The sequence below is a fragment of the Drosophila tropicalis genome, unplaced genomic scaffold (genome assembly GCF_018151085.1).
Source record: "Drosophila tropicalis isolate 14030-0801.00 unplaced genomic scaffold, ASM1815108v1 contig_4, whole genome shotgun sequence".
Lineage (NCBI taxonomy): Eukaryota > Metazoa > Arthropoda > Insecta > Diptera > Drosophilidae > Drosophila > Drosophila tropicalis.
In genome coordinates, this window is record NW_027172862.1 from 1,085,544 (window position 1) to 1,097,660 (window position 12,117).

The following is a 12,117-nucleotide window of genomic DNA, read 5'->3' on the forward strand; positions in this document are numbered from 1 at the left end:
TTTGCGGTTTTGTTTGTTGTTGTTGTTGTTGTTTTTCTTTGTTTAAACTTTCTTTTCGTTTCGAACTTTCTTCTTTTTCTTGGCTTTACTTTCTTTCTGGGTTTTGTTTGTTAATGCAAGGGTGTGTGTGTGTCTGTCTGTGTGTGTGTGTGTGCGTACATCTACATATTAATCATTAATATATATGTATATGTATGTATGTGTTGTATATATATATGTGTTTTTTTATATGTATATTTATAATATATAAATTGTTTTGTGTGTTTTTGTGTTTGTTTCTTGTTTCTCTTTTCATATTCTTTTTGTTGTTGTTGTTGTTTTTAGTATATATCTGTGTATGTATATTATATATGTATATATATATAAAAAAAAAATTGATTTTAATTTTTATTTTCATTTTCATTTTGTTTGTTTGTTGTTGTTACATATATTCGTCAAGTTTTTTTTTTTTTTTTTTTTGTTTTTTCTTGTTTTTTGTTTTTTGTTAGTATACGTGTAAAAAGACGTGACTTTTGCTACTATAATGTAATTTTCTTGATATTTATATCCCTGATAACGTTTTACTTTTTGTTTTTGTATTTGTTTTTGTTTGTTTAGCTTAAAGTTGCTTAGATTTAGAAAAAAAAAAAACAATTTATATGTTTTGCTTTTGTTTTTTTTTGTTTGTTTTGCATTGCTTAGCCTAAAGGTTCTTCAAGTTTCTTTTCATCTTGATGATCTTTCTAACTGCTGCATCGCGTTTACTAGTTACATTCGCTTCTTCTTCTACTAGTTACTTTTGTTTTTGTTTTACTCGTTTCTGTTTGCCTTTTTTGCTCGATTGTGCCTTTGACTTCAATTTCTTGTTTACATTTTTTGTTAATGGATTTGGAATTTCGTAAATTTTTTAGAGAATGAAAAGAAACGATAACGCATAAAAATTACAATTAAATTACAATTATTTATGTAGATATATCTATGTATTTATGTTTGTATGTATGTATGTATGTATTTGTAGAAAAACCTAGCAAAACTAACGAGAAAACAAAACTAAGAAGAAAGCCATTGATTTGATTATGAAATTTGTGTGTTTTGTTTTGTTTTTTCTTCTCTTCCTTTGTTTGCTTGGCTTTTGTTGTTTGCTTAGAGAGTTGATCAGCAGTTTGGTGAGCGTGAGAGAGAGAGAGAGTGTAAGTGGGAGAGAGCTAAACACTTTGGTGACGTGCTCTACTCGTACTCGTTGTGGAGTTACTCGTCGCCGCCATTTTGTTGAGCTCTCTCGTTCTGCATAGACTGTAGACTGTGGCTGTGGCTTATTGGGCCTGCGTATACGCCTTTGATATGTACCGTTATTATTTGCTGCTTTCTGTCTAAACTCTCAAAACTGTATTTCTATAGTCCTTCATTCTCTTCCCATTTGTGTTTTTTTTTTTTTTTTGTTAGTGATTATTGTAAAATAAACTAATTCTAATAAGTATTTGTTGTGTTTTCCTTTTTTCTTTTGTTTGTTTTTCTTCTCCTTCCATCTTTTGAGGTAATTTAGCAAACACAAAACACAAAAAAAAAAAAAAACAAACAAACAATTTTCCATATTTACACGCTGAGGTATTGCACATGAAGCAACGAGTTGTCGTTGCCTCAAAACTAAACTAAACATTTTCGTATATTAGAAGAGGAAAAAAAAAAAACAGAATGCCGAGCAAAAAAAAATTAAATTATTACTAACGAAAACTAATTTAAATAGCAACTAGAAACTAGACAAAACTAAATGGGAAACCACTTTGGCGAGTAGTTTTCTTTTCATTTTGTTATTTTTTCTTCTATTTTGTTGTTGTTGTTGTTTGTGCCAGAAAAAACAATTCAATTTTAAAATTAATTGGCAAAGTATTTGTAGCTGGTTCTTAATGCAAAATGCCTAAAATTATTACACAAAAAAAAAAAAAAAAAAAAAAAACTTTATAAAATTAGATAATAGTACACTGGAAAAGATTACACTGAGAATAAGGGTTGTGTGTGTTGGTGTGTGGGTGTGGGTGTGTGGGTGTGTTAAAAGTTTCTCTAAAAAATTGCATTCCATCTTAAATCCTATTGTATGCCTGGTGGTGGCTGTCCCAGCTCGCTGGTGAAATCAAATAGATTGGTCCGCGAATGTGAATGCGAGAGGGCATGATGATGGGGATGTCCATGATGACCATGACCAACCAGGCCGTGCTTGATAGCCGATGTTTTGAGCAAACGTTTCAACATGCCACTCGAGCCCCGATGCTGTAGACTCTTGTGCGTGGTCAGCGAGTTCTTGGTGCGATAGCGTCGATGGCAGAATTCGCATACATATAGGGTGTCGGATTGCTCATGCTTGTCCTGGAAGTGACGTTTCAGCGAGTAATAGCAGGAGAAGGTACGCCGACAATAGGGACACTCCTGTGGCTCATTAATGCCCCCGCTGGTCGGTGGTGGCATACGCAATGGCAATTGCGGTGGTGCCCCCGTCACATTCACATTCACATTCATCGATTGTTGCTGTTGTTGTTGCTGTTGCTGCTGCTGCTGGGATTGCGATGCTGCCACCACACTGGCAGCTATCACCACTGAGGAGGCCGGACTGCTGTCGCCGGTGGATGAGGAGCAGAGATTGCTGGCCACACTGCTGCCCACACTGCCGGGACGGGGCGGTGAGTTGTGTGCCGCATGCAGATTATAGACGGCTGCGGCAAGACTCCCATTCAGCGAGCTGCTGGTGGGCGAGGTCATCGCTGTGGGCGGCGATGGAGGCGATGAGGTAGAACTGGTTGGCGAGGTAGCTGCGGAACAGATGATGTTGTGCGTATTGTGTCCTGCACATGGAGAGAAATATATATATATTAGTCAAAACAGTCGAATCATATATGCAGATTAGGAATTATCATTAGATATATATATATATATATATATATATAGAATATACATTATATAGATAGGCATCAAAATTCTCAACTAAATAAATTGTTGTCAAATATATTTCTTAAGTATTTTATATGATTTCGTTTTTTTTTTTTTTTGTGACTTATTTTGTTTTAGTTTTTTTTTTTTTTTTGTTTAGAAAATATGAAACTAAAAGTGCAAAGTTAAAAAATTGTGAAATTTGTGTAGTTTGTTTTGCGATTGATTGGTTTTCTTCTTTTTTTTTTTTTTTGGGAGAAAATTGAGTAGGAAAATGTTTTTCTAAAGGAAAATAAAATAAATTAAATATATATATCTAATATATCTATATATATTAGAAAATTATGTGAAAAATAAAACAATGCTTCTTTTTGGTTTTTTTTTTTTTTTTTTGTATCTAATTGATTTGCCTGAATTATGTAATTTTGATATTATTGATTGCTATAGCAGAGAGTAGAGATAAAGCGTTCGATATTCGATATTTATATAGATATATTGAGAGAGAGAGAGAGAGTAATAGAGAGACAGATAGAGAGAGGTGAGTTCCAAACGAAATAAAACAAAACAAAAATTATTCCAAAAAACTAAAATTCAGATATTCAGTGGCGAATTTTCAAAATTTTCTTTTGTCTGATTAAATTTTGAGGTAGAACTAGCTTAAATATTTCTTTTCTTCATATGCCTCAAAATATATATTTTCCAACTGATATTGACTGATTAAGTATGTATATTAACAGGGTGACTACTACTTTATACAAAGGAAACAGAGAGATAGTGAGGTAGTTTGAGAGAAAGAGCCAGAGTGAGTAGGAGGAGGAGTGTTTTTGTGTGTGTGACGGGGGGAGAGAGACAGAGAGAGAGAGAGAGAGTAAAGGTGGGCTCTTTGGGGGGGGAGGTGGTCGGAAAAATATTGTATATACATACGTACAAAAAATTTACATAACAAAACCGTAACGAGAACATGCAAAAAACAGAAAAAAACAAAAAAAAAAAAAAAAAAAACTACAAAAATAAACTTAACAAAATGATATTAGAATAAGTACATACAAATATTTACAAGTACAGGCAAGCGACGAGTTACAAGCAACGAGTAACGAGTAGCGAGTAGCGAGTGATCGCATGCAAAGTGAGCTAGCTAAGCAGGCAAGCAATTAAACTAAAGCATTTAAAACTTAAGCATAGTTAACTACTAATATAGACGGACAGAAAGAGAGAGACTCTTTTGTTCATTCATCTTTGAGTTTTAGTTATAAACAAAGAAAACCCAAGAACAAAAAAACGGAGTAAAATGAAAGAGGTGAAATAAAAGTAACCAAGAAACAGAATATGAAGGGGTAATGACAAAAAAAAAAAAAAACAGCCAACAATAAATCTGTTGCTGAATAATAAATATTGTGTTAAATGATAAATGAATAAGTTTTAAGTGAAATGGGGGTAAGCCGGCTGTTAGTTAGTTACTTTTTCTTCTTCTTCTTTTGAATGATGCAGCTCTTTTTTTTTTTTTTTTTTGGGGTATTTGCATTTTGCTACATGACACGACCCCAAAAACTTACCAAAAACATAAGAAAAGTAATTTGAACTTTATTGGTTTTTGTTGTTGTTGTTGCTTTTTGGTTTATCTTTAGATTGGTTTTTTTTTATATATTATAATAGGTTTTTGTTTCTTTTGATTTATAGAGTTTTATAATGCATTATAGTTTTTCTGATATTGAAGATATATATATTCTTTATACATAGTTTGGAGGGGTAACTTAGGCATAGAGTTTTAAGATTTTTCATTTATACAGTTGCTCCAGAGCAGGAGCATTAGGCAATGTGGACAGGAGAGGAGAGAGAGAGAGAGAGAGAGAGAGGTGAGAGAGGATACAACAATACAAGTACATTTTGTTTTAATTTTTGCTAAATCAACGCAGAGACAGAGAGAGAGAGAGGCATGAGACAGTTTAGGTGAAAGATAGAGGAGAAATAGAGAGAGAGAGAGAAAATAGAGATAGAGGACATAGTACTGCAGATGGAGAGAGAGAGAGAGAAAGACCAATATGTGGTCTTTTGGGTAATAGAACAACGCAACGAGTAGTAGGTATAGCATCAGATGGTAGAGCTCTGCAAAGAAGATTGTGGTAAGAGAAATGGCCGAAAAGATCCATTAGTTGTGACCCTTCGATACATTTGATGATGGGTGCTTTTACTTTATACAAATGCCAATGTGATTCTTCGGGTTTATTGTTTATGTTTGACTACAACGAGTTTGTTTTATCATATGCAACTCGTTACTTGTGCTCGCTACAAGAACTACAATAACGAGTAAGTGTTCTCAATCAGGAAATAGAGAGAAAGAAAGAGGGAAAGTGAGGGAGAGAGAAAGAGAGAGACGGCGGCTTGCAATGTTAGGCAAAAAGCAGAATATACAATAGCGTATTAATAACTATATAGTCGAGTTATTAACACTTTAAGTCACACACTACATCAGATATGAGAGTGCGTGCGATAGAGCGATAAAAAGAGATCTCAGCGAGTTGAGACGATGGCCGAACAAAGAGAAGATAGTTTATAGTTCCAGTTACTAGTTGGTGATCGTTAATCGGCCAGCGCCGAGAGCCAGCTGATTTGTGTTATAACTAGCGATTAAATAGTTGGAGTACGTGTTTTTGGTGTGAGTACGTATGCAGAATGTGTGTGTGCGTGTGTGTAGTTGTACTTACAGGTCGCAAAATGTTCTTTATACATGACATGGTTAGCAATAGCTACAGCGTGTGTGGTCTTAAAGAGCGAGACAGAGATCGATAGATAGAGAGAGTCAGAAAGATAGAGTAGTTGTAGTAGTGGCAAGTGACTTGAGGGCGCATGAACAAGCAGAGTATTTATGTCACTTTTTTGGTGTAGTTTTCTGTTTTTATAATACATACGAGTACAAGAGACTAGCGAGAGCGCCAGAAAGGGACAGATATATGTATTTATAGAATATATGTATGTATTTATATAATAGTAGTGATAAGTAGTTGTTACTTAGAGAGAAGGTTCTCTCGTTAACTAGCTGCATATACAACTAAATGTCGTTTATATATAACATGTATATATATATATATATATTTGGGTAAATAGAAGCGCTTTTTACATTGGTGAAAGTCAGAAAGATAGGTGTAGAGTAAGAGAGAGAGAGAGAGAGTGATAGAGAGAGAAATTAGATAGGTAACGCTATAATGTACTAGAATGTGTATTTAGCGCGGCTAAACCAAGTTCCGTTGAATAGTTATATATAGTATGTATATATATAATATATATTTTGTTAGTAAAGGGCAGCGAGACAGATAGAGCGAGAGCTACAGCGATCGAGCGAGAGAGAGAGAGTGGGAGAGAGAGAGAGAGATAGTAGTTCGACAGATGTGTGTGTAAAAACGAGGCCATGATAGAGAAGAGGAATAGCTTTGTTGTAATATTGCACTAACTACAAAATCATCTCTTTTTGGTTTTGTTTTTTGTATTGGTTTTAGTTTGTTGGGCTAACCTTTAGCAAGCGCGTGATCTTGTACTTTGACAGACTAACGAGTGGCGAGTGACGAGTAGCGAGTGGCCGGCTCGATGTAGCTGGCACGGCACGGCATGGCATTGGCCGTTTCGAGTAAAGTTGCAGCTGATGTAGTATTCTATTTTTGGTGGCTCACACACATCTCTTCGGTTCAATTCGTTACAAATGAAATGTCACAGGGATATATTGCGAGATACAGGGTGTTACTTTTTTTGTTTTGGAATTGGACTCTTGTTATGATTTCTCTCTCGTATTGTTTCTGTGTGTTGTTGGTTGGTTGGTTGGTTGGTTGGTTGGTTGGTTGGTTGTTGTAGATGTAGTTGTTGTTATTGTTACAGATGAATTCGCTTTGTATTTTTTTATTCTTTGAGTGGTGGTGTTGATTGTGGTTGGTTGGTTGTCGGCAACAATTATAGCACTAAACACAAGTCGGACCCGATGCATGTTTTCTCTTCATCATCAACTCTTACTTCATTTCATCATTATAATTATTATTTAAATAACTACTATATATATATTTTCTTTAATATATATGATTCTTAGTCTTAGTCTAAGGATAGTGCATGTATTTATATGGTATGGTATGTATGTATGTAGGCGTTTCGAATGTATATAGTATATGTATATGTTTTTTTTTTTTTTTTTTTTTTGTTTTTATGGAAGAAAGCACGTTTGGGAGTTGTCTTTTTTGTTTCGCTTAGTTCAGTTTAGTTTAGTTTTAGTTTTAGTTTAAAATAGTGAAAAAAATTACGTAAATTTGAGTGTCATCATTTTGTTGTTGTTGTAAGAAAAAGGCAGCTTTGTGCAACGTTCATTATCAGTAATTGTTTTCCCATTTTTTCCGTTGGCATTGTTTTCGTTTTTGTTTTTTGTTCGTTTTTTTGTAAAATTGACTAACAAGTACGTTGTATGAGGTATAAAGAAGGCCACAGAGTGTACATAAACAACAGTGTTAAATAATAATAATCATAATAATAGTTCGAGTTAGCCCTAAGTCTAAATCTAAAATATATTGATCAATCGAATCAGTCAATCAATCAATATGGTCCATAGGCATGAGGTTCTCTTTTTTAGTTTTTGTCGTTTCCTTTTTTGTTTTGTTGTCGTCGAAAAAGTCAGCAAGTCTACATCGATCGATTCGAATATTTATTTTGTGTTGTAAAGAGTTGACCACAAAATAAATATCGAACGAATACAAAAAAAAAAAATACTAAATCTTATTGCCTAAATGTCGGTATGTATGTTTGTAGGTAGGTAGGTAGGTAGGTAGGTAGGTAGTTAGGTAGTCAGGCTAGAATTCTATGTATATGGTAGAGTATATATAATAATATAATAATAATAATAATAGTATATAGTTATGTGTATATATATAAATTGGTATCACTACATAATGGCATTGCTTTAAGTTTTAAATTTTTTTTTTAAGTTACAAGAGTTGATTCTTTTGTTTTAGTTTTGTTTGTTCTCTAATCCCCCTTCAATTGCCAATTGTTGCTATCGAAGTGCTATGATTATTATTCATATTGGCATTATTCGCATTTGTCATTTGATTCAAAATGGGTGCTAACGTCTGTGTCTGAGTCTGTGTTGGTGTTGGTGTTTGGTTTTGTGTCTGTGTTGTTGTCGATGACGTCTGACGCTGATATAGATAATAATCATATAGTGTCATTATTTGTCTTTGCTGTATTAGCAATTGATATTGCTCATTTAGCATGGCGGGCGTTGAGGCCCCATCATCAATATGATCATAGAATGTTGTTGGTGCTGGTGGTCCTTGAATTGTTGTCTTACTACTTTTCATAGATGTTGAAGATGTCAGGGTCATGGCTTTCGTTTGATTATGATGAGTATGATGATTATGATGATGGTGTGATTGGTGTGGGTGTTGGTGTTGGTGCTGGTGTTGGTGTAACCCTAGTGTTAAGGGCATTGAGTAGTCTCAGATTGACGAATTAAATTGATTATATAGTTTAATATCTTTCATTTCCATGCTATCGCCGGGTCGTGACTTGTGATAGGTATAAATGTGCGTCATTAGCGAATTGCGGCTACAATAGACACGCTCACAGATGGCACAACGATACTCCTCTTGACGAACGGCATGTTTATCGGCAATGTGTCGCTTGAGGGAGGCTTTCGAGCAGAGGAGCTTACCGCAGAGTTGGCATGAGAAGAGTTTCTTGGGTGAATTTCCTGTAAATTGTTGGGATTGATTTTGATTCATTTTCATTTGAGTTTTTATATATATATTCATTATATATCAGATTTTCGAATGATCATTTGATAGGTTTTCTTGTATTTTGCTGTTTTTTTTTTTTTTTTGGAGGGGGGACGGGGCTGGTCTTTGAAAGGTTTTTCTTTTAATTAATTTATGTTTTTTGTTTTGTTTATATTTATTATTCACATTATTGGATTTTTGTGTACTTTTTTGCGTTGATTTATGAGTGTATATATTTATTATTATTATTATCATAAAAAAGGGTTTTGGTATACATATATATACATATATATGTATATATGTATACATATACATAAAAAGTATGTTAAAAATGAAGGAGACAACAAAAAAAGAAAAGAGTAATTAAACATAAATGTGTATAAATGGGTTAGATATATTATATTATATATTCTTCTTCTTCTGCTCCTTCGTCTTTCTTTTGTCAACATCTTCATTGTGTTTTTGTTATTTTTCTTTTTGTTTTTGCACATACAATTACTTAATGAAAACAAAAGGAAAAAAACAATAATTAAACAACGTACATACATCAGATTTTTTGTTATACATCAAATGTATGTACAAACATATATGTATACATCTATGTATATATATGTACATACATACATATATGTAGACTGTTGATGAAACTGATGTGAAACAATAAATAAATAAATAAAATGAACAACATTAATTAAATAACATACAAATACATACAGAACAAAATTAAATTTATTATAGTGATGGGTGGCCGGAAAATTGGGTCGTGGGTCATTGGGGGCGTGGCGGGTGGTTTTTTTTTTTTTGGGTCGATCTTGATTCTTGAGGGCAGTTATTATTATTATTAATATTATTATTAATTAAATGTGACCAAACTCTCTTCTGCTCTCACACAGAGAGAAAGAAATGTTCGGCTGTTCAGTTAAAAAAAAATATATATAATTGAAGGGACACACATACATTGCAAGTATGTTTATGTGTGTGTGTGTGTGTGTGGCGATATATGTATGCATGTAAATGTGTGCATGTATGTATGCTTGTGTTAGGTAGTTTGGTTAGATAAGGACCCTTTATTTGCTTAAAGGAAAGAAATATTTATCACACCCATATAACCAGAAAAAACAAACGAACAAACAAACAAAACAAAAACAAGAAACACACACACTGGAAAAAAAAAAACAGACACACACACAACGAGTAGATATAACGAGTTAGACGCATTGGCATTAAGGCTTATAGGGTCAGGGTCTGAGAGTCGGAGTTTGGGTCTGGGTCTGGGTCAGAGGGTAGGGGGCAAGTTCAGTAGAGAAGGCAGACTTGGTCGTTACTTTCCCCAGCGAGTGTGTGAGAGCAACGAGTACCAGAAACCAAACGATACTCCCCTTTTTGGTGAGGGGCAAAAATAAAAAACAAAAAAAAAAAAAAAAAACAATCCTCAGCACATTTCATTTGTTCACTTATATACATTTCATTTTTATTTAAATAATAACACACAAAAATGTTTTTGTTTTTTTCTTTCATATTTTTTGTTTGCTTTCGTTTTTGTTTTTTTTTTTTTTTTTTTTTTCTCTTGGTTTTCTATTTTATTATTATTTTTATGAAAATATTGCAATTTCCGTTTTTGCTTTCATTTTGCGAAATAAAATTTTTGTTTCTTCATTTATGTTTCCCTTTGTTATTTTTATTTATGTTTTTTTTGTTCTTTTTCTGTTGCTGATTTTGTCTAGTTGACATTTACATGAATTGTAATTAATATAATATATTTATTATGCAATTAGTTTTAGTTATTTTTTTTGTTGTCTTTTTTCTGTTTCTTTTTTTTTTTTTTTTTTTTTGTCATTATTAATTTCTGTATATACAAGTTGAAGAGAACAAATTAAAAAACTTTTTTTTTTTTTTTCATTTTCTTCTTTTTAAATAACATGATGATGGGTCAAAGAACGAGAAAGGAACTCAATGGAAGACAACTGAAAGAGACGAAAAAACGCCTTTTGAAAAACAAAGAAAGAAAATAAAAAGAATATTATTTTTTTTCTTTTCTTGTTTTTGTTGTTGTATGTTTAGTTAGGTTCTTGTTTTTGTTGTTGTTGTATATATAGAGAGAGAGAGTGCAGAAAATATGATTACGAATTTACAACAAACACAAATACAACGAATGGTTTAAGAACTTTGTTGCTCGATTATTGTAATGCAGTTTTGCTTAAGTTGTAATAGTTAGTTAGTTAAGTTTTAGTTTAGTATGTACGTGTGTGTGTAAGTGTGTGTGTGTGTGTGTGTGTGTGTGTGTCAATGTGATTTGATTTGATTTTCATTCGTATTCAAGTTATTTCTATTTCTATTCTATAGTAAGTTGTGTGTCTTGCAACTATTATTTTTTGAGATATTGCAATGTGTATGGATGGTATGTACGAGTATGTGTATAAAGACAGCGAATCAATCTAATTAATGGAATCATTTCTCTCAAATTTGTATGGGGGAATGTATGGAAAGGATTCTAAACACTTTTTGTGGCTGTCTTTATATCATATGCTATATGCTGCTTGGTTGATCGGTTCGGCAAGAGAGAGAGAGAGAGCGAGTGGCCTGCCATCTCCGGTTTCCGGTTACTATTTTCCCATTTTTTTTTTTTTTTTTGCATTTTCTGTTTTATTTTTTTGTATTTTTTTTCGCATTTTTTATTTAATGTTTTCAGCTAACTTAAACATGTTTTTATGGATCTATTTCTTATGTGTTATTAGTTGATTAGCTTATATCATTGTTAGTTACTGAACTGCTGTATAGTTGACTTGTAATCAATGTGATAACCCCTACACCCAGTGCCCTGAAAGTAGAGAAAGTGAGACTGATTCTTCGTTTTAAACTTTTGCTTGTCATTCGTTATTTGCTACTAGTTACTCGTTGTTGCGCATCACTAGCTGTACTCGTTATTCTAGTTCTTCTGCTATCGTCTCTCGTTACGCATCACTAGTTACACTCGTTATTCTTGTCTCTTCGTTACTCGTTATTAGTTGCTACTTTCGTTAGAGTAAATGGTTTTGTATGGGTTCGGGCACAGAATTGGTTCACTTATTGTATTTGTATTGGTATTTTTGTCGTATTTGCAATTGTATTTGTTATTGTAATTGTAATTGTAATTGTTATTGTTATTGTAATTAAGATTGTAAGCAATTATGGTAAAATGTGGCTTGGAGCTAATGTTTCATTTGAATATAATGGAGAAAAATTGATATTACATTTTTAGTTTTATTTTATTATAATTATATTTGTTTGGGTTTTTGCTTTGTTTTGTTTTTTTTTTTTTTTTTTTTTTTTTTTGTTTGTTTACACTTAAATATTTCTCTGTGTCGTCGTCTTTGTTTCGGTATCTTGTTCTGCTGTTTACGAGTTAAGGACAAAAGTGACGAGTGACAAAAAGGAGCGATAAACCAATATGAAATTGTTTATATATGTATATTTATGTCATGTATGTATGTATGCA

At 32.8% G+C, this 12,117-nt stretch overlaps 1 protein-coding gene across 1 annotated transcript; it reads right to left on the bottom strand.

The window, feature by feature from the left end:
* Window positions 1-454: 454 nt before the first annotated feature.
* LOC137573122 (broad-complex core protein isoforms 1/2/3/4/5-like) lies at window positions 455-7,881 on the bottom strand. Its single transcript, XM_068284970.1, has 2 exons — window positions 6,404-7,881; window positions 455-2,813 (listed from the first exon to the last, which is right to left on the bottom strand). The coding sequence occupies exon 2, from the start codon at window positions 2,728-2,730 to the stop codon at window positions 2,065-2,067; it is 666 nt and encodes a 221-aa protein (XP_068141071.1). The 5' UTR covers window positions 2,731-2,813; window positions 6,404-7,881; the 3' UTR covers window positions 455-2,064.
* Between the last annotated feature and the right edge of the window lie 4,236 nt (window positions 7,882-12,117).